The sequence below is a fragment of the Podarcis bocagei genome (assembly GCF_964188305.1).
Source record: "Podarcis bocagei genome assembly, chromosome: 4".
Classification (NCBI taxonomy): domain Eukaryota; kingdom Metazoa; phylum Chordata; class Lepidosauria; order Squamata; family Lacertidae; genus Podarcis; species Podarcis bocagei.
Window position 1 is genome coordinate 87758573 of NC_138128.1, and position 23882 is coordinate 87782454.

The 23882-nt window shown below is 41.5% G+C and overlaps 1 protein-coding gene across 1 annotated transcript in view; it reads right to left on the minus strand.

Moving 5' to 3' along the window:
* Positions 1 to 23375, minus strand: part of LRMDA (leucine rich melanocyte differentiation associated) — a 775035-nt gene extending 751660 nt beyond the window's left edge. Inside the window, exons 1-2 of the mRNA XM_081191960.1 lie at positions 23119 to 23375; positions 8478 to 8578 (exon numbers count right to left, since the gene is read on the minus strand). Coding sequence (XP_081048086.1) covers positions 8478 to 8578; positions 23119 to 23148 — 131 coding nt within the window. The 5' untranslated portion in view covers positions 23149 to 23375. The remainder of the gene's footprint in view (positions 1 to 8477; positions 8579 to 23118) is intronic.
* Between the last annotated feature and the right edge of the window lie 507 nt (positions 23376 to 23882).

Genomic DNA, 23882 nt, shown 5'->3' on the forward strand with positions numbered 1-23882 from the left:
AGTGAGGATTTGAACCCTGGGACTCAGCTAGATTGGTAAAGAAAAAGTGTTTTATATGTGTTGTATATGCATTATAACACTGTAACACGAGATGGCGCTGTGGAGTTCCATTTTTGCCAATGCAATTTCTCAAAGTTTAAAACATGTTTAACTGACCCCCTAACCACTACACCACACTGGCTCTTCTCTCTCTCTCTCTCTCTCTCTCTCTCTCTCTCTCTCTCTCTGTGTGTGTGTGTGTGTAATATAGCTCCTGGCTGAATTCTAGAGGGACCTGCCTATACAGGTTACTTCCAGGCAGCACTTCGGTTACTCATTTATACTACTGACAGTAGCCCTTCACACTTTAAGGAGTGCTGATACAAAAGGCCCATTATCTTCAGGGACAGGGGAGTTATAAGATGCCACCAGGAAGAGAGAGCTGGAAAGCTCCTATCAACATGCTGAAAATCATGCGTAGTGTTTTTTCATTCCAGACCCTATTTTTCTAAACTGTTTGAAACAAATCCATATTTAAACACAAGAAAGTGTTAGCACCCTCTGAAATTTCTATCAGAGTTTTCAATCAGAACAGCTTTCGATTCAAGTGAGAAATACAGGCAAGCATCTCATATTGGATTATTTTAGAACAACAAACTACCGTATTTTTTGCTCTATAAGACTCACTTTTTCCCTCCTAAAAAGTAAGGGGAAATGTGTGTGCGTCTTATGGAGCGAATGCAGCCTGCGCAGCTATCACAGAAGCCAGAACAGCAGGAGCGATTGCTGCTTTCACTGCGCAGCGATCCCTCTTGCTGTTCTAGCTTCTGAGATTCAGAATATTTTTTTTCTTGTTTTCCTCCTCCAAAAACTGGGTGCATCTTGTGGTCTGGTGCGTCTTGTAAATTGTACAAGTTCGTTAGTTACTTGACGCAATCTGTGCGAACAAGCCACAGGGAAGAGAATTACAATAAGCTTCAAATACTTTACGGCAGAAACAAAATCTATATGGGTGGATAAGCAAAGGCAAATCTGTTTAAGAAAAATAGAATTACATGCACCAAATTCAACGGGTTAGTTTTAGGCAATAAAAAAACACCTCAGTATTAAGTAAGGTGGAGGAAATTCCCCCTTCCAAGTTTCAGTCTTTAAAAAAAACTAGAAAAGTATACATAAGAGTTGCAAGACAGAACAGCTTCGCAACAAGATCCAGTATGTGTAAACATCACTTTATTTCCCAAGGAGGGGGGGGGGAAGGCTACAACTGCCAGTTGCAAACACCGAACAAGATAAATCAATTAGCTTGCTAATTTCTCCCCCCTCTCATTTATTTAGCTCTGCACTGTATTTGTCATAATTGACTATAATTATGTTAATTACTAACTCCAGTATAATTACTGTATTTGTCATTTAGCACACTGTGTACCCAAAGCAAATCTGGCAATTGTCGGGCATCAAAAAGAATGCACCATCCTCCAGGAGGGGTTCACTCTGAAAACTGGCTGGTATACATTCAGCAAATGAAAGGGCAAAGGAGAATTTCATGCAATGCTAGTCTAAAGCGCTGGTTCATTAAGGATATTAATTTTCTGATAACTACACATTTAAGCATGACACATCAGAGAGTACCTACAGGATTTAGCAATTATTAATGCGTGACAGTTTCAAATGCTAAGTGAATCAATTAAACAGCAGCATTCACAATTTGAGAAGAGATAACTGCTTCATAACTGCCTAAGACTACAATTTTCACATGACAAAAAAGGGCCATTCAGGCTCCTTCAAAGCCTGACAGGTCAAAAAAGAAGTTTGAAACAAAAGCACCTTATAACCATCATCTCTCCTCTTTACTTGTCAGATCAAGTTTGCAAGTGTCTCTGCTGAAATGGCATCGCCATGCCAGCTGACACAAGGTGATTTTTCATGTCTTGTCAAAGAAAATCTTTTATTCTATTTGCTCCGCATTAACATGTTACGTTTATTGATCAAGCCCCTTCTGCAGCCGCAGCAGGGCACTGGGCTCTTATGCCTAAGGGGGGCTTTGATGTCCCGGTGACATTCCAGACCGAATAATGCACATACTAAATGGATTTCATGCAGAAATGTGTTTGTGCATGACAGCTACATTAATAACAGCCTCTCACACTGATAAATATGCAATTGCTACTATTAAGATTTACCCAATTACAGTGAAAATATTCCCAGTACCTAATAAATGTACCCATAAAGAAAAGTTTTAACAATAGTGCATTTTTCTCACATATTAAAGTGAATGAAGATTCGTCTTAAGGACTATAATGAGAATGTCGTGCTTTATCTTAAATCTTTCTTTTGTTGCTACAATAATAAGCCACGCAAAGAGATGTAACAGCGATGAAGTAAGTGGTGTCCCAGGCAAATCTTAAAAGCTTGAAGGTACCTGCAAAATGGAATCCAAATGCTGTCTGACACTTCAGCAAAAGTAACATTCACAAGTGCATCCTTGTGAAGAGAGTTTTGAGTTCTTCTGACCTCAACAATGGATTGACTGGCATCACCCTTGGAAAATCATCAACCCTTCTTCCAGCTGTCTTCTAAAATTATTGAGCACACCCTAGAGAAAATTAGGAGTCTCTCTGAACTGTTCAGATATGCAGATCCACCACTGACAGACTTGCATGCATGAATGAGCCGTAAAAGATTAACCAGCAGCAGAGACAAGCCACCTCAGACAGAAGTTTCCCATCACCCTATTGTTTATTTAAACTCAGTATTTTCCAAAGCACGCTGTTCACACATTCACCTGAAAGTCACCAATTGTTCTGTTGGCATCCATCTGTCTCGGGAGACAATGGAAGAATGCACCTTTTGGTCAAACCATTGGAGAGTTACAGCACCTGCTATGGCTGTAGAGACCAATATGGGAGATACATGTTTTACTGCAGGTGGGCAGATGAAGGCATCCAAAAAGCATGTGGGAATCAACCCTAAATTCTACTGGTATTGGCAGCAGACAAATAGATTAGGGATTCTCTCTAGAGAATCTCAAGGTAACTAAGTGATATTGTGCCAAACACTCAAATATTTCATTTGAAGATTGGCCATAGCATTGCACCCTACCAACTGCATGACTGTTCACTCTTTGGCAGCTTAAAAGAGGTCTGGCAACCTCACAGCATCACAGTTTCACAGCTGCCTCTTGAAGCTGTATGTTTTAGTTTCCAATTCTCCTTTCTGTTCAAGCAATACTTCCGTCTCTCAGTCAGCAATCAGGTCTCATTTACTGAGATCTATGGGACTTAAACTATGGGTAGAACCTAAAGATCTACCTTAAACAGTCTCAGATTTTCACTATTTGGGTCTTTGAATTGCAAACTCCCCGAGTCACATCACAAGACATTTTTGTAAAAGCCTCCCGCTTCAAAAATTGTTTGCCACTTCAAAAAGTGTTTGCTCTTGAAACAGCAGCTGCTCTAAGGACACATCCCAAATTTCCTTTGAATCCAATATATTTCTTGAACACAAGACAAAAGCTGCTATGGGCACATAGAGCTACCAGCACACTTTTATTATCCTTGGCCTCTGTTCTCATGACCACTTAGTGTCCCCAACCTTCTCTGGGTTGCACCCCTTGTCTCTCAAATATTTTTTTTTAAGCAAAGCAGAGAATTTCATGCCTTTATCAGCTCAGTTCATATGCCCCATATAGCTAGTGCAAGATACAAATGAATTTTAGGGTTTTTTTCTTGTTATGCTCATCAAAACATTCAACGTATTCAGCTGCCTTCTCTCCTCCTAATTTTTTAAGTAGGCAAATGTGTCAGAAGATTGTCAACCTAATTCATTTCAGCTACTCCATTGAAAGCAAGGTCTGTTTACTTCCCCTAGAATAATTAGACGGAGGAATCTGCATAGCTGCTGTCAGTAATTTTACCTTACATTTTTCTACTTAAAATTTTCCAGGAACCATGAGAAATCTCTCATTAAAACCAGATTCTCATAATATTTCATACTATTTTAAAAATTACATTTAAAGATTTATATTCACATAGGAATTACCATAAAAAGGAGAGAGAGAGAGATGACAAAAAGTCCTTAATTAATATAATCATTGCTACTCAGAAAAGAACCCAAATTGGAACAATGGGAAATGCAAGCTATTTTAATTTCCATCAGCAGTCAGGCGGATGGAAAGAAGGGTGGGTAGGATTAGGAAGGACCGTGAAGCCACTTGGTCAACAGAAGCTACACAAGCCTATCTCAAGAAATCCACCAAGAAACAATAAGTACAGGTAACAATGACTGCATTTGTCCTGGCCCATCCTAGCAGATGCAGTACTCAGCTTACCACTTTCATTTTTGGCAAAGGCTTTGATGTATAGGTCAGTTCGATACACAAGCCAGCGTAAAAAGCATTCAGGTTAACAGCTGACACATCTCTCTTAAGTCCATGGCTAGGCAAAAGCTAAGACATTGTCCCAACATTTGATATGCCCCCCAAAGCTTTCCTTTGGAAAAATGGGGCAGACACAGTCATTTGTGCAGTTGGCGTCCCGAGCCACAGGACGGGGCAAGCAGATAGGCACTCCTCCAAGTAGGCTGTATTTGCGGAGTTTGTTTAGACTGGCACAGTCATCTTCTCACCCTTTTTGACAGGGAAGGAGGCAACAGGCTTGGTTCACTGATTTTTCTACAAGTACTTTGACGAAGATGGGAGGCTCTTCACTGGTGAGAGGCAGCACAGGGCACAAGCCAGCTGTGATTATGCTTGGTGTGTTCGGTGACACTGGGGCAGACCTCTCCTCGGACAATCTGCTTGGCCCCTCCCTTGGATCCAAACTAAGATCTCGTAGCATACTGGGCCCCTTCCCAAGATCCTGTTCCTCTAGTTCCCCATTTTCTCCCTATTTGTCATCCCCCTCTGACCAATCCCACCAAAACAATTTCACAAGGCATGTATAGTTGAATGGAAATCAGTGAATCTTGGGCTAACATCCTCTCTTCATGTACAGCAATTTATCATAAGTGGTGAACCACAATAAAACCTGTGCTTGATCCTAGTTTGAAGGCAACCTGTGGTGTGAGGAAACCATTGTGTGCCAGATTCATATAGAATGTCAAAGTACAGTTTGCCAAGAAACTGGAAGCCAGTTAGAAACAAAATAAATAATTCTAGTTGGTTGTGGAAATGAATACGTTATCTCTCTTTACTTGTTTCTCTTGAACCTGCCAGATGAAATGGACAAGGACAATATGATATGGGGTGGCTCTAAGGCACAAAAAGGCACAAAACTGACAAACAGTGTGACAGAGGGATTAGGGAGTTAAAATCTGTAAAGCCCTATTGGTAGACTGGGAGGGCTGTTCTTATGCCTTGAAAACCAATCAAATACAGTGGCTGACAAATGGTGTCTGAGGACTTGGAATTGAAACTGAAGGACAAAAATTGGGGGAGGGAGATTTGGCCTGAAGGGGATTCTAGAGAAAGATGAGATGGAGTGTAATGGTGTTTGGCAATCCAAACTTTTTCTATGGTTCATTCAAGCAAATCATGGCATCCATGAAGTTGGTATAGCTTGATATAAAAAAGACTCTCATTATGACCTTGGTACCAGTCCTTGTCTTAAACATTTCCAGGAAGGTATGAGTAAATACGCTGACCTCCCAGTAGTTGATGTATAGGATCAGCACACTAAACTTTTGTTGTACAGCAATAAAACTGCTAGCACATTTGCAAAAACTAGGCAGGGTCTGATGTGGTTACCAGGAAATGTTACTTTTCACCTCCTGTAAGAAAGATTAGGGTTCCACATAGACAAAATAATCTTCTTCCAAAGGTGAATTCATGATTCAATAAATATATAAATTGGGTGTCATTTCTCACTAGAGTCATGTCCTTTCACTTTCAAATTTAACAAGGTAAACAGAATAGTAAACAGATACCAATTTGTAAGAAATAATAATACAAGGGAATAAAGGTGTTGACACTTACTCATCCCAAAGACCTCTCTCTCTTCTCCACAAGGTAACACAGATCCAAAATAATTAAACCCCAGATTAGCTCAAACTCCAACAGGACCTTCCTTTTCACTCTTGTTGGACATGGAACAGATGAGTGGCCAAGACATTTCTGTTGGCTGGCTAATACAGGATTTTAATGGTAGATCCCTGACTTAGAACAGACTGTTTACCTCAGGACAGAAAAACCATCCCCTCCCATTCTCACTTTCCTTTTAGTGTGGCAAATTGTAACACCCACTCTTTAGGCTTTTGGTATGGTTAGGAATACTTTTTACTCTCAGAATCAAGGTGTGTATGCTATATGATTTGCTGCCTGCTTATATTGCAACATTTCTGTCTGAAAGCAGCATCCATTTACTCTGTCATTTTCATTTCAAGTAATAAACTAATCTTTATTTATTTATCTGGTGCATGAACTTCTTGTGAGCATAAGGTCAATTGTAGGAACACACAACCATAACAGTCACATGTTTAACTCCAATAAAAATCCTAAACCTCTTGGGAGTTTGTATGAGTGCTGGACATGTATGTGGATTTAGACACACATCTTGTAAGGGATAGATGTACCTCAGTTTCTTGTGGAATAGCATGGATCTGAGTTCACTCCTCTTTCTGACATACACAGAATGTGTGCATAGAGTATCTGGCATCAACTCTCACTCATCTAACACACCCAGGGACAGAGCAGTGCAATTTTAACACCATTGGGTCAAAGTAGCAACATAACCCAGATCATTTTGACCATTTATAACAGCCCTGAAAGAGGAGGGAATTCCCTACTGCTGCGGGTTCCCCTTCAAGTTGGTAATAAAGGTAAATTATTCAGTATGGGTGATGAACAAGCATAGAATTTATAGTTAACCTAAAATCTACATGTGCCAGAGGGCTCTGTGCAGACTAATTGATAACCCCAACAATCAACCCTGCAGCTCCAAGAAGGGGAGAAAGGGCAGGCTGCAACCAAACCCACATTTTGCATATAACAGAAATCTGTTCAAAGCATAAATCAGGATTACAGTGCTAAAGCAGATGCACGATGAGAAGGCATGATCTCAAACAAGGGTTAAGCAAGTTGGGGATGTTACATCCAAATCAGCCCAGATTCTCTTAAAATAGCATTCTTTAAAAGGAAACATGAAATACATAGAAACAAGTTGAAGGCTTTACTTATAAGCTTTGAATTGTGACCAATATATACATTAAGTTAAAGGCTTTCTTATCCAAGGCGGGGAGAGGAGTGGGGAAATATATCTGAGGTTAAATACTGCCAGGATCAGGAACTAACACCATATTCATGCTTTCCTTCCTCCCTGTGTGTGCTCAGTTTAGCTGAACATTTTCTGGTTTGATTAAACCAGTTTGCTGTTACACATCAGCAAGAGATGTTTGAGCAAGAACTCCAAACAGGGATTGCAAGTAGAGTTCAAGCCACAGTTTGTAGAATTAAGAATGTGACATGCAAGTGTAGCCAGTAAGTTACATATAGAATTGATTATAGTGGGTTTTCTACTAGAACCAGGGACTAGAAATTCATCGCAAACACTAGGATCCAGGAGATATCATTCTGTAGGTCACCAAAATAATCCACTGAGCCCATTCAGGTGGACAGCATAGTAATGTATACTCTCCAACTTTAGCTCTACAATGCTGCCTTAAATTATGACTATTTCTGATGACCACTCATTTAATATCCATTCCATGAAAAAAAACAACTGATTGCACCATTATCTTGCTCCTAAACACACATTTTACTCAGAAGTAAATAACTGTTTTTATGTCCAAGTATTTGTGCATTGGATTGTAGCCCTAGCCTTCAAGTAAGAGATAGCGCTTTGTATCCTGGCATATGTGCAGAGAAAGGCATACAAAAATGTATCTCTTAGCAAACATAATTCTGCCGTGCAAAAGGCATATAGAATATATGGCTTTAACTTAAGCGCCTGTTGTTAAAAGGCTATATTTGGTTGTAATCCAATACATTCCTATTGCTACAGCAACCAATTAGATAGGTAAATTGGCACGCTTGTTCAAGAAATACATTTCATATCTGAAAATAGGAAAGTTGAGTTTAAAAATTATTCTAAAGCAATCCCACTCTGGAAGAGACTCAGCAAAGTCTCAGACAGTTCAGAGAACTTAGCAATTCCTGATCTGTTCTGAGAACACATTTTCATTCATCTCTTCTTTCAGCAGAAGCAGATGAAAAATAGTGCAAATTTCTTGTACAATGTAAGCTGCATCCATTACATTGCAAAATGATACTTGCAACTGATAATCTCCTCTTCATTCTTCTTCCAAAGAAATATCCAAAGAAAGTGTTAACCATAAACTCTTTTCTGCATACAGACTAGCTCTATATTAATGCACTATTCGTATAATTGGGTAAACAATACATCAGTACAGAAATTGATGACATGTAGTAAAACAAATACTTTCTTTAAAAAATGCAAAAGGCTTCATTTGTGTTGCTCCATGGTCAAACCCAAAGCATGACCTACCTTAACAAGTTGAAGCTAAGATCCAGTCTTTTTGCAATGCGTCCATAGTTTCTTCCTAGGAATGCTGGGATTTCTTTGCAATCTTGACCGATATAAGATACCTATAAGAATTAAGGGCAAAAGAGTTTAGCAGCTGGGTGATTTGCGATCTTCAGACATCTATTGCCTTGAAAATCTAGATATGCAGGAAACAAAATGAAAGTATTCACCCAATTGTCAGGACAATAAACTGCTAGGACTGTTGAGATTAGTCTAGCTCCACCTGTCACATTATGAATCTGTTTTAACAACTTCCATGGTCAGCTCAAGTTGGATATTTTGCAGTTTCAAGAACAACTTATTTACTAAATTGTAATTAACTTTTCCAGAGTTAACAGCAGAGTATCTAAGAGATAGGATTTTTTAGTATCCTGCTTCGTAACATCATTAGTGTAGTGCCTCAGTTTTATTGTCTAGTTTATTTTGTTCAGATGCCAAGCACCCTAAAATTTGGGAGTAAAGGGAGGGGGTGAAGAGGAGACAGGCAACATTTCTTAGGGCCAATACACATTAAAGTATCTGCAAAACAGTAACAATTTATTTCTAGAGTTCGTTTTCATGTGGTCATAGTACTTCACTTAAATTACCTCAGGATATTACAGATGGAAGAGATTGAAACGGACAGATAACAGCCTGCCTAAAGCCACCTTAGTGTGTTCACGGTTGAGAAGATTTGAATCGAGGGCTTCCTGGGTCTCTTAACCACTATGGGCTGGGTTGGATATTACAGAGCCAGATCTTTCCCCTACACCTGGTGGAAAGCAGAAGTGTCCCTATCTTGCCTCCAACACCAAGCAATGGCTATCCAAGCAATGGAAAAATGTTTCAATGGGGCCTGCATGCAGAAAATCCAGTGAGTGTAAGCTCAGAAGACACTACACAATTTTATATGAGAAATCAACTGTGTAAAGTGAATCTGTATGCTTTGAATTTTGCACATGTAGACCATAAGTGAGTATTTTATTAAAACGTGGATAAACAATGGTATCTGAGGTATATGCATGAGCAGCGAGATAAGGTGCTCTCTCACCCCCTGCCATTACACATAGGAGAGTGATCAGTCTGTATCAGCGGCGTAGCGTGAGTTGTCAGCACCCGGGGCAACGCAAGTAATTTGCGCCCCCTAACCCGGGGCAAGGCACGTAATTTGTGCCCCCCCCTAACCCCTAACCTGCAAGTTGCCGCTGGCACTGCTGCCCAAACGACGCCGCTTGCCCGGAGGAGGAGGGGGGCAGAGAGGCGAGGAAAATGCAATGGCCCAGCAGCTGCAGCAGCAGCGGCGGAGGCGGGGCTGTGAGGAGGGGCTGCCTGGTGCGTCCTCCACGGCGAGCGCTGAGAGCCGCTGCCTGCCGGGCGCCTTCAGCCGGGCGCCGCGAGACACGCGGCTCTGCTACAGCCTGCGCCCGAGGCTCTTCGGCGACTCCGGAGGCAGCGAGCGCGCCCCCCCAGATGTTGCGCCCGGTGCGGCTTGCACCCCTTGCACCCCCCACGCTACGCCACTGGTCTGTATCATCCAATCCAGCCCAACTTATGTTTGTCTCCCAGCTGTTGTCTTTGTGTCTGCAAACCTACTGTACAAATGTAAAATGCAGAAACAGTAAATCAAGGCTCTCACCTGGAAACAAAAATGTGTGCTCATTCCACACCCAGACTACCAGTAACAACTCTACATTAGTACTTTGTCATATCTGCAGCTGGACCATGACAATGGGTTGTAGCCAAATAAATTCTACTCAAAGTAGATTCACTGAAATTAATGTACCTAAGCAAGCCATGTCCATCAATTTCAATGTGTTTACTCTGAGTCTGTCTATCACTGGATACAACCTAATGGGTTCTCAAACAGAGGTGCCAAATGGGGGAGAAATCAGGCAGCAACCTTCAGGACAGCTCATACCATAATACCCTATCAGTTAAATATGAACCTAACCGGACGAGACATCCGGAGTGTGGCAGAACAAGAACGGGCCTTTTCTGCAGCGGCTCCCTGCTTGGGGAATGCTCTCCCTAGGGAGGTTCACCTGGCACCTTTGTTGCACATCTTTAGGCACCAAGCAAAACCATTCCTCTTCTTCCATACCTTTGGCTGGTTAAACAATATATGGCCTTTTAAACAGTGGGAGGTATTGCTTTTGTTTCTGTGTTGTATATTTTTGTGTTTTTATATTGCAAACCGCCCTGTCATCCTCAGGCGAAGGGTGGTATAGAAATTTAATAAATAATAATAATAGTAATAAATACGAATCACAACTATGTAAGACGGTTGAAAAGAAACTACTACAGTGTTTTGTACCTCCCAGTGTGGAAGGAAGTTCCAGAAGCCATCTTTTAAAGATTTTGTTTCTTGTAAGCAAAGAGTAGTAAGTGGAGCATTTTTCTGTTCATCTACTTTTGTTTTCATCTACATTGTTTTAAAATCTACAAAGTGAGTATGGGAAAGCAGGCAGGCACGCTGTAAATGTTTCAAATAAGTATCTGTTCTCCAAAACCAGCCTTCGTGTATTTATAGCCTCCCACCCTGTTCCTTTCGCAAATCATCAGGTGCAAAATTCAGGCTTCTGTTACTTTCAACGGCTATATTCTAACTACCAAATTGCTTCTCTTTAACTTCAACCCTAAGCAGGTGTTACATTTCCAGCAGCCACCCGCTACCAATGCACATTAAAACAAGTTCCTCCTAGCAATCAATGCCTATTAAAGCAAGATTTTTAGTTAACAACATCTAAAAATTTTTTTTTTTAAATTCAATCTTTATTGGTTTAAAAATCAACATAGACACACAAAGAAAACTTAGAAAAATTAAAAAAAGAAAACAGAACAAAAAAGTACATCTCTTACTAATAAAAAATAAAATAGAACAGTACATTGAGAATATACAACATCAAAATTTAAAGGAATGCTGATTTCCCATAGATTTCGCACAGATCTTTACAAGATGCCAGACTCTTAATAAAGATAATACATTATTGCTATACATAATAACTTACAAGATTAAAGGAAGTCCAATCTTAAGCTCTCACATACAGCAGTTATTAAACAACGAATGGTGTTGCACAAGACACACTGAAATTTTATCTTGCCACACATAAAAGAGTTGAAGTTTTAGCGCTTAATCAGAAGCTCCAAGGAATCCATATGAGCTCATCCCTCTATAGCAAACCACTTACATAAAGTTTCAGAAAAGGCTGACCGAGTGCTTTTTGAAAATTGATGTATTTGCAAGTTTAATTTGCGATAACTCCCTATTTAGTCCGGAAGAATTTAAGCAGCAAAGCAATGTCTATGCTTGATTCAGAGTGCACTCTTTAAAGAACTTGGTCTTGGGGAGTTCCCATTTGTCTTTTAAGTTTCCATTTCTTCAAATTCCAGATAAGAACAAGAAAATAAGAGTCAGGCAAGTTGTGTTTGGATGATATTTCATGTTCTTCAAAATACAACCTACTCTACATGACAACTTGCCACCGCATCCCCTAACTTTACAAATCACCCTTGTGGTTCAGCTGGTCTTAAAATGATTGCAGTCTGATAATGTAGCACTTCATCCCCTTTAATTCATCCTTGCTCAGTAACTTCATCTGAGAAAGAGATAGTCAACTACAGAGAAAATAGTTTTACTGTGAATACATGAGCTGAAAAAATAAAAAGCTCAGAGTTCATTCTTGCAATTTCCTCTCCCTTCTCAAGGCATCTGTCATCCCTTCCTTTGCAATAAATTCTACTTCAGGACAAAGGCTCGCTTTTAACAGTCTCCAGAAAGCAAAAGGAAGAGAGATTTCAATCTAATTATTTGGAATCCCACTCCAGAATCAGTAAACATTTTCCAATTGTCTGCTGCCATTCACCCTAAAGGATCCCAAAGCTATTTACAAGACACATGTGCATGCAAAAGCATTTAGATTAATACACACAAAAATGTAACCACTTCGGGGCTGGAAAAGACAGCAGCATATTTTTATCATCAGGAGAAAATGCTGCACATAAACTCCCTCTTTTCCAGTGTCAGTTTTCAGATTTCCAGTTGCTTGACATAGAACAATCTCAAAGAGCCAGATGTTAACTCTCCTATGCTTGTGTCAAAGAGGACCTCCCAATTAAGTTATGGTTGAGTAAGGGGTTTGTTTGTTTTCCACATTATATTTCCTGGGCAAGAACTTACATAGAAAGGGTACAACTGCATGAAATAACATGCTTTTCATAACCAATCCCAAAGCTGAACCTTGAATATCTTATTGTTAACGGATATGCTAGTATGTCTGTGCACACATATGCATATCTTATACACATAATCACTGAAAGCAATAATCTGGAAAATTAGCAATACTGTACAGTGGTACCTCTGGTTGTGTACTTTATTCGTTCCGGAGGTCCGTTCTTAACCTGAAACTGTTCTTAACCTGAAGCACCACTTTCGCTAATGGGGCCTCCTGCTGCTGCTGCACCATCCACCACACAATTTCTGTTCTCATCCTGAAGCAAAGTTCTTAACCCGAGGTACTATTTCTGGATTAGCGGAGTCTGTAACCTGAAGCGTATGTAACCCAAAGTACCACTGTATACTGCTTTGAATCTTTACTGGAGACAATTGTGTGCACATAGATAGGATTGCATTCGCTATGACATGATAGCCATTACATAACAGGAGTTACAGGTGGAGAAGCTTCCTGGGACATTCTGAGCTGTATCACTTAAGCGTTATCTCAGAGATTAGTCAAATCAAAAGAGCATCTCTATTCTTGATGTTTTTATGGATACTTTTTGCCAATTTTATTCTTATATTTTCATTAAAACTTACATATTTTTATTAAAGTGTTCATAAATACGTTCATTAATACGTAAAAAATGAAACAAAAATACATTCCGTTTTTAGCAAGGTGCTCTCACCTTCTCTGGAGAAAAAAGAGTCCAGCTTTGCCATCTCAGGAAATGCAAAAAGGTGCTTGATTTAATTAAGGCAATATATGATTGCCAGCTGGGAATCATTAACTCAAAAGGATAAATTAATGATGGAATTATAGGCACTGCTTACATTAGATATGGCACTGGACCAAAGTTAACTGGGGTAGGATGCAAAGTTAACTGGAGGGGGGGAATCAGTTCACTTTTAAATAAAAAGGACACCATTACACCTCATTACTCAACAGATGGTGACACCTCTGTTAAACAGCATCCAGTCCTATATTTAGCGGGCATTGGCAACACACCCTTATACATGTTTACTCAGAGGTAACATCACACTGAGTTCATGGGACTTACTCCTTGGTAAGTGGGATTGCAACCTTAATCATCTTCCTTAGAAGTGCGGGCAGGGAGAATGATTCTACTTGCCATCACACATACACAAGACTCTTTGGTTGATACAAGCAGATGAAATGGCTGTTTGGAACAGAGCGGTGCTAGGTAAACTCAGTATTTTCTACCAACAACTACTGCTCTTCTTGGCCAGGAAGACATTTCATGATAGAGCTGCCACCCTGCAAATGAAGTCCAACACAAAGTAGTCCCAAGACCTTATGGGGCCAATTCAGTTAGTAGGATTGTACTACTGACAAAATATATTATTAAAAGGTGAGATTAGGGGCTCATTTTACATTTGTTATAATCAAGAAACTAGTTATGAAGCATAAAGTTAAAGAGTCATAATAAAAAAACCCTGAGATAATTCATTGTTTGAACACTCTAGAGTACCATAAAAGTGCTATTACAATTTCCCACCACTAAATACATATCCATTTCAGAGTACTTTGTACTTCAAAAGGGATGCATAAAGCCTCCAAGGAACAAACACTTGCACTCCTTGCCACATCCAACCACAACTACCACAATTATATATTCAAAAGCACTGGAGTAAACAAACTTTCTGCAAAACCAGCTGTTTCAAAAATACACGGGGTCACCTAATATATAAACCAGGGGAAAATGCAAAAAAGTACAGCCAGCCCCCCAAACCCAATTCAAAGTCAAAAGAAATGTTTATTTCTAGTGTGGATTCTGGCCCCGTAAAAGCACAACTGAGACTGTAATCCTATAAATGTTTGCCTGGAAGTTGAATTTTCTAGGACTTCTGAGCAGACCTGCAGAGGATTGAACAGGGAAGCTCCCGATTCAAGCAACTATTCTATTGTCTGCTCCAGTGAGCTCAAGTTAGTAAATCCAGATAAAGACAATAGCTAGTTAATAACTGCTGCCACATCATTCTGTTTGCACAACTGAAATTGGCCTGGTGAGGTCCTATTTGAAGAGTGAAGGCTCCACGTGGCATAAAAAACACAAATTTATTTCTTTGACCAAACTGTTTTGTTGGACTAACTCCAGTCCAATGAGAGCTTATAAACAGGTGCTTTAATCTCAGTGGCCCACCAAGGATGTCAGAACTTACACACTAATGATGATATTTCTGGCACTGGGGATTTGTTTATTTTTTATGCCCGTGATCTTTAAGCATTTGGTTCAAGCCTTGGTTGACAGGATGCCACTCTTATGTTTACACTTATAAGCGTCATCTCCAACTCCTCAAAAGATTCCATCAACAGTGCCCCCGAAAAAAATACACATCACTTGGGAAGACAGGCAAACTAATGCCAGTGTATTGGAAGAAGCAAAGATCACCAGTGTCAAAGCAATGATTACTCAACATCAACTTCGTTGGACTGGTCATGTTGTTCGGATGCCTGATTATCGTCTGCCAAAGCAACTACTCTATTCTGAACTTAAAAATGGAAAGCGTAATGTTGGTGGTCAACAAAAGAGGTTCAAAGACTCTCTCAAGGCAAATCTAAAAACATGTAGTATAAACATTGACAACTGGGAAACACTGGCCTGTGAGCGCTCCAATTGGAGAACAGCCTTTACCAAAGGTGTCATGGACTTTGAAGATGCTCGAATTCAGGATGAAAGGGAGAAATGTGTTAAGAGGAAGGCATGTTTGGCAAACCCTCATCACAATCAACTCCCACCCAGAAACCTATGTCCCCCCTATGGAAGGACGTCTAGATCCAGAATTGGCCTCCACAGTCACTTATAGACTCACTGTTCAGACCATGTTCATAGAAGACAATCTTACTCAGCTATGAGTGATCACCAAAGAAGAGGATGATGATGACGACGACTCAGGGGACAAAGTAAAGGCCAATGGTTGTGAGGAAGATCTTAAAGCAATGACAAAGTTAGCTGGGCATTGCCATGCCTAAAGACAGCAACACCACATAACAAAAGCCACCATTTCATATAGCTCTTAAAATAATCTGTTTGAAAATCTGATGTTATTGGGTGAAGCAATTCTTAAGAACTCCAGTTCATAACATGCATGCTACAAATCAGTGAAACTGCCCCATGAGTCCAAGTAGGGCTTCCATATATGTAGCAACACAAAAGGGAAATGCTAGCATCATATAGAAGTACAGCAACAGAAGTAGTGTGTACAAATGGGACCCTGTACCCTGGCACTAGGGAAAATTCACTGCACACACAAGTACTTACATTCCACTGATACTCGTGGAATGTAGATATGTTTGCATTCCCACCCTGATCATGTTTACTTACATGTCCTAGAAGGACTCACTAGTTTCAGTAGAATTTGTCCTCCATGAGAAAGCACTTAGGTTTGTGATCTAAGTACTTTTATATAGCCAAAAATCAGACCAAGAAAGAAAGCACAAGAAGAAAGATTAGCAGAGACTTATAACAGCCTGAAACTCTGGGGTGAAGTTTATCTGACAATTCCTTTAAATTAACCCAGATTAGTTCCAGCAGCTTCTCCACACAACTGCTGTTCCTCTCTTCAGAAGTTGCCTTGACTTACATAGCACAGCTGTGTGGCAGGTTTACTCACAGATTTATTCTTACAATATCCATATGGTTTTGCTTTCAACCATGTGGATATTAGAATATGGGAAAGCTGCCACACAAAGAAGTCTCAGAAATTGCATGGACTTTGAATGATTGGAGAGCACATCCAGCCAACCAATTTACAAGGTTCAGTGGGCACCAAGTAGACTGAGACAAGCTGTCCCCACCAAACAGGCACTTTGTGCAGGGATGTGCTGAAGATCAGCATGTATTCTAACCTTGTAAGATGCACAAAGGGTTAATGGGTTCTTAAAAATACTGAGTTCCCCTGCAGTCAGAATGTGTGTCCAACTTCACTATGGCCAAAGTGTGAGGCAGGGGAAGTACACTAGGAGTTTATTGTCAGTAGGAATTTGGACTCAAAATAAAATAGGCAGGACCTGGGTGGTATGCAATTATATGATAGAGGAGCAGACTTTTAAAGCCTTGGAGTGTTTGGCTATGCAGATGAGTAAGCTGCAGTTTTATCAGTATCATTATCACAAATCTACAAGTAGGACTATTGACATCTGTTAAGAAAATAGCACCCAAGGCTACTTCAGAGCAAAATAGTTCAAGGATTTAGAAGTTTGCTCCTTGCCTATATATAAATGATGAAGTCAGAATCTGAAGACAGCAGTCACCCAATGCAGTAAAGAAGCCTTCACTCACCTAGTACCCTCTCAACTGCTGGACTCCAAATCCCATTAGCTCCAGCCAACATGGCCAATGAGCCAGATTTATGGGAGTTGTAGTTCAATAACAGCTGGAGGACACCAGGGAAAGCTGCAGTGAATTAACCCCACACTTTAAGTTTGCCCACAATGATGTACATCTCACATAAGTATGGTTTGACCGGAATTTGGGGAGTTTTCACCAAAGTCTAAGAAAAACTCTGCACCATTTCACCAGCTACATTGTGCAACTGTGATGTGGAGAGTGGCTTACATAATCTGTGCTGGGGTAAGTCCAGCATTCTGTTCTTAAAGTGGCCAACCAGATGTCTGTGGGAAATCCACAAGCAGGACCCAGGCACAACAGCTGTCTCCCTTCCTGCAGCAGAGCAGCACTCTCCTCCTCCATCAACTGCTATTTGGAAGCATGACTTCCTCCAACTAGGCAGAGCATAGTCCTCATGGCTAGTAGCCATAGATAGCCCTCTCCTCCATGGATTTGTCTAATCCTCTTTTAAAGCCATCACTGCCACCAGTGAGACAGAGTTTCATAGTGTAACTATGAGCTTCATGAAGAAGTAATAGAGGGTGCTACTCCCAGCACTAAAATGTATTTTGATTCCCACTGAAAAGTCATATCAAAACAACAGCGCAAAACAACCTTGACATCTCTCTGAACATGAAGCTTGTGGGACCAAAAGTCCTTCTGGTTTTCTGAAAATAAGCAGTGCACCCTTTTAGGCAGACAGGAATTCATGCTATCTGCACTTAACATCTTCAGGTGATGTCTGGGACCCATGCACACAAATATTGCTTATGTCTGTTACCTCCAAGGAAAGGGAGAAGAGACCCCACTCAAAGTTGCAATCTATCACCTTCTAAGACTATGGGGGAGGGGCTCTTTGTTTATTTAATAAGTTCATAGAGAATACATGAGGCTACAGACATAAGAGATTCTCCCATATGCCCATGGCCTTGTACAGTACTCAGGAAACGTACAGATGCTCAGGCACACTAAAGAGGTCTGAGGCTTCAGAACACCATAGCAATGTAGAGCTTCTAAGCTGCATTAAGACAGTTTAATCCATGCATAGAAAGGGAGAATTTTGGCAGGTAAAGCTTCTTAAAACTGCAGTACCTCGATGGGAGAAGTTGCATCTAAATCCCTTTAATGCGTTAGGCACAGGAGCCCTGTTTCACACCTAGTCTGACAAATAGCCTCATAGGAGAGTATACCAAACCTGTACTCCAGAGCTTTCCAAACTTTTCATGTTGGTGGCACACTTTTTAGACATGAATCATTTCGCAACACAGTAATTCAGTTTTACTAGCAAACCAGAGGTTAAACCAACCCCTTTCCAGCCCTGAGGCGAGCATGGGGAGCGTTTGCACGACACACCTACACACTGCAGCTGACACACTAACGCAGGGGTCAGCAAGGTTTATCTTGCCTGGGCCGGATCGGTCCCATGGAGATCCCTCTGTGGGCTGGACTTCGGGCACGTATGAGGTGATTTTTGCATGAGGTGTGCAGACACGATTTTCAGTATCTGCGTAGGAGCGAATTTTGGCACAGCGGAAGTGAGTCTCTGCACTGTGCTGTGCTTCGCCGGTATCTTGGATCAGGGGCGACTCATGGGCCGGTCAAACGACCTCCACGGGCCACTTCCAGCCCATGGGCCTTAGATTGCGGACCCCTGTACTAACTTATCCCAACACACAGTTTGGAAAGCTCTGCCATAATCCTGTGCACACTTACTTGCAGTGTAAGAAACTCAGATATATAAGCTAATTGCCAAATGGCACCTTAAATGGAGATTATGGTCACCACAACAGAATGTCTAGGCACCCTTTTTTGCAATGAAATTTATTATTATTATTATTATTTAGGGTTGCCATATTTTGAAGAGCAAAAAAGGGGACACTGTGATGACTCTCATTTTAAATACCACTACTATATGTAGGCTATAGAAGCTGTGATCTATTGCTGAGGGGGGCAGGAGAAGAGGAAAGCAAGACTTCAACCACCAGTCATGTCTATGTCTCATCCAGAAAGTATAGCCAGAGACATTTTGGCAAATTTAAAAAATCCACCCAGAAAGAAATTTTACCCCTGAAAAGGAGGGCATGTCCTGGAAAAAGAGGACACACACCAACCCTGTCATTGTTATTATTCCTTTCATTTCTTTACCACTTTATATTTTAAAGAAAAAAGTGGTTTACAACACATTAAAACATCAAATAAAACAATCCAGAATAAAACCAATTTAATTCATATTCAAGCCCATATTTATTTACCTACTTAATTTACTGTGGATAGGTGTCCCATAGCAGAAGTACTCTAAGAGGTCAGTGTGGTGTAATGGTTAGTGTATTGGACTAGGACAGGGGTAGGCAACCTAAGGCCCAGGGGCCGGATGTGGCCCAATCCCCTTCTCAAAATGGCCCACAGACAGTCCGTGAATCAGGGTGTTTTTACATGAGCAGAATGTGTGCTTTTATTTAAAATGCATCTCTGGGTTATTTGTGGGGCATAGGAATTCATTCATATATATTTTTCAAAATATAGTCCGGCCCACCACATGGTCTGAGGGACGGTGGACCAGCCCACTGCTAAAAAAGGTTGCTGACCCCTGGACTAGGACCTAAGAGATCAGGATTCTAATCCTCACTCACTCATGAAGCTCATTGGGTGACCTTGGGCCAGTCACAGCTTCTTAACCTACTTTACAGGTTCATTGTAGGGATTAACTGAGGAGGGGTGTGAACCATGTACTTCTTGGAGAAAAAGGCAGGATATAAGTGCAATAAATAAACTCTTCTGTGCTCACCAGCTTAGGAAAGTTGGAGGGGCCAGCCAGATGGAGATGTCAGTCACCAACCTGGTATCCAGAGATCCCCACATGGTGGCAATTGAACCCGCCCCAATTGCAAAACACACCTGGCGAATTTCAAACATTGCTTTACTTCTGAATAAATTCACACGGGCTCTGGCTTTTAGACTGTAATCCAAAAATACACTTACCAGGATAAAAATCCCATGGAATGTGTTCGGACCTACTTCCAAATATGTATATAGTCAAACTATGGTAACTAATTCTTCATTTTTTAGGGACCACGCCTTTTAAATGTTGTGACAAGCAAGAGAAAGCTCCAGGTTTAGTGCTCTAAAATGAATCTTAGCCATAATCATGAAAAAATGTTTAGCATGTATACAGTCATACCTCAGAAGTTGAACAGAATCTGTTCAGAAGTCCGTTCAACTTCCAAAGCGCAGCTTCTGATTGGCTGCAGGAAGCTCCTGCAGCCAATCGGAAGCCATGGAAGCCCCATCAGATGTTTGGCTTCCGAAAGAACGTTCAAGAACCGGAACACTCACTTCCAGTTTTCAATAGTTCAGGAGCCGAAACCTTCGACTCCCAAGGTGTTTGGGAGCAGAGGTATGACTGTATAGTGAAGACCATCAAGCCTATCAAGAAAGAAGGATCACACAGGATTGCTCAACAGCACAACTTATTTTGGATAAGAAAATGGACTTTTCTACACAACAGATCATTATCAAAAGAGACAGTGGTGATCATTAGCATAGGGTGTTAAGACAAACCTTGTGGAGAACATAGGTTTTTCAACAGCTATTAGCAAAAACAGAACATCCATGTTCAGAGGCAATAAAGCTCTTTCGTCTGGTACAGCAGAGCTCTTTTATAGTTGTAATTCATTAGTTGCTATCTCAATGAAAAGTTTTTGTAATCCGTGCAAAATGTTTCTCAAAAAAAGGAAGAAAATTGATACATAGTTTATAGGTATCTTTGCGTATGTTTCTATCTTGCAGAAACAAAGAACAAACACACACAAACACAAATCTGAAAATGGTTACTTCTATGCTGAAAATGGAAGTTTAGGCATGGGCAGTAAATTCCCTTTTTAAAAATAAAAAGAAGACACAAACACCATATTTAATTTCATGACAGCTATGTGCAATTTTATTATTTTCTGTTTTGCAAGCAAAACTTCAGTGTAACTATGTCAGCACCCACAACTGATCTGAAACATGTGTCGAACCCTCCACACAGAGACATGGCTTTAAAGTGCAGCATGTTGTAATGAGGACATTGGTAGCAGCTGCAGCATAATGGCAGGAATAATAATTAGAATTACCACCTGGACAAAAGTGCATTCTACAAAATGTGTTAAGAAAGCAAGCCTTTCTCAATGGGCTTGCTGGAAGCCCCCCTTGGTCCAAATCTTACAACTGTTGTGAACTCAGTAAGTGGCCCTTAGGCAAGCCACTCTTCCTCAGCCTTTTCCCACCTGCAACAGTCAAGATGAAATAGCTGGCCTATATTACAGGGTTGTGGCATACAAAGCAATGTGTACAAAACTCTACATGTGCTCCTTATCCATATGAGACATGCACAGCCCCTTCAGCAGCAATGGGGGAGGGTGACCTTAAAAGCATGCTTGGTTTTGATCAGTTTATCTGTGGGTCAGAGGAACTTAAACCTTCTGCTAGTAAGAAGAATATATACTCTGCATCCACAGTGAAGTTTAAAGCAACAATTAGAGGACATTACCCCTACAGTAAAGGGACGCGGGTGTAGCTGTGGGTTAAACCACAGAGCCTAAGACTTGCTGATCAGAAGGTCAGCGGTTCGAATCCCGGTGACGGGGTGAGCTCCCATTGCTCGGTCCCTGCTCCTGCCCACCTAGCAGTTCGAAAGCACACCAGTGAAAGTAGATCAATAGGTACCGCTCCGGCGGGAAGGTAAACGACGTTTCTGTGCGCTGCTCTGGTTCGCCAGAAGCGGCTTAGTCATGCTGGCCACATGACCTAGAAAAACTGTGGTCTGACAAATAGCCTCATAGGAGAGTGTACCAAGCCTGTACTCCAGAGCTTTCCAAACTTTTCATGTTGGTGGCACACTTTTTAGACATGAATCATTTCGCAATGCAGTAATTCAGTTTTGCATCATTTCATGACACAGTAATTCAGTTTTACTAGCAAACTGGAGGTTGAACTAACCCCTTTCCAGCCCTGGGAGGAGCGTGGGGAGTGTTTGCACAACACACCTACACACTGCAGCTGACACACTGTGTCCAACACACAGTTTGGAAAGCTCTGCCGTAATCCTGTGCACACTTACTTGCAGTGTAAGAAACTCAGATAGATAAGCTAATTGCAAAATGGCACCTTGAATGGAGATTATGGTCACCACAACAGATTATCAAGGCACCTTTTCTTGCAATGAAATTTATTATTATTTAGGGTTGCCATATTTTGAAGAGCAAAAAAGGGGACACTGTGATGACTCTCGTTTTAAATACCATTACAGTGGTACCTCGGGTTAAGTACTTAATTCGTTCTGGAGGTGTGTACTTAACCTGAAACTGTTCTTAACCTGAAGCGCCACTTTAGCTAATGGGGCCTCCTGCTGCCGCCGTGCCGCCAGAGCACAATTTCTGTTCTTATCCTGAAGCACTATTTCTGGGTTAGTGGAGTCTGTAACCTGAAGCGTATGTAACCCGAGGTACCACTGTACTATATGTAGGCTATAGAAGCTGTGATATATTGCTGAGGATGGGGGCAGGAGAAGAGAAGAGGAAAGCAAGTCTTCAACCAGCAGTCATGTCTGTGTCTCATCCAGAAAGTTCAAAACAGCTGTAATGAGCAGGAACTGCTCCCCAATAGGATGCAATAATAATAATAATAATAATAATAATAATAATAATAATAATAATAATAATAATAATAATGGTCATTTGAGAGAGCTTTCCCATACCCAGCTTGAACCCATGACTTGGGACAAGGGGGCCTGACGCCACGAGGAGAAAAGGGAGGGGAAATTCTTCCCCTTCTTCATCTCCTCCTCGTGGCGTTGGGGGTGGGGGGAGAAGTCAGGCGTTTTGGGTAATAGGAAGCACGAGAGAGAAGTTTTAAAGGACTCCAAGCAGAGGCTGAGGAAGGAAGGGGGGGGCGGGATAAGAAAGCGAAACTGAGAGACGCTGAAACGAAAGACGCCGCCCGCCCGCCCCCCCCCCAACCAACCAAGTGTTTCTGTCAAACAAATAGGGTTAGGTGGGTGAGTGAGTGGGGAGGCACTTACTTGAGTTCCATTTACCACGACCCCTGACATCTCTGCCCCCAAAATGTGCTGCCTCTCTCTCCCCACACGCCCCACTCAAGGGAGAGGCAAGGCTCCTGAGGGGACTTTTCGCTTCTCCTAAGGTGGCCGCCCCTGGTGGGCTGAGGGGAAAGAGCGCGACGGGCGGGGGAGGGGCGAGGAAAGAAAAAAAAAGGCGCGAAGAAGAGCTCCTCAGCCTTCCCCAGCTGCGCCTGCAATTAAGTGCCCTCGGAGGAAGCCCAGCTGTCGTCAGCTGATCCCCAGGCGGAAGAGCCCGTGTTGACTGACGCCGCGCGCTATTCCGGGTTCCTCACGTGAGCGAGGCGAGGGGCCTCTGGCGCGTCGACCCAAAACCGTCGGGGGCCGAGGTGGGATGCAACTTCTCCTCCCAGGATGAGCTTGCCTGGGAGCAAAGAAGCCCCTCCCAAATACTGCCTCTTTTTTTCAAACTTGGGTCCCCAGATGTTGTTGATAATTTTTATAATATTTCATTAAGTTTTCATTTTGCAATATTTAAATACATCCTTCCTGCATTTTTCATGTTTTTTGGCTCATATGAGCTAATCGGCTTCCTTCCCTCCCTCCTTAAAGGTAAAGGACTCCTGACAGTTAAGTCCAGTCATGAACGATTCTGGAGTTGCGGCGCTCATCTCGTTTTACTGGCCGAGGGAGCCGATGTTTATCCACAGTTTTTCTAGGTCATGTGGCCAGCATGACTAAGCCGCTTCTGGCAAACCAGAGCAGCG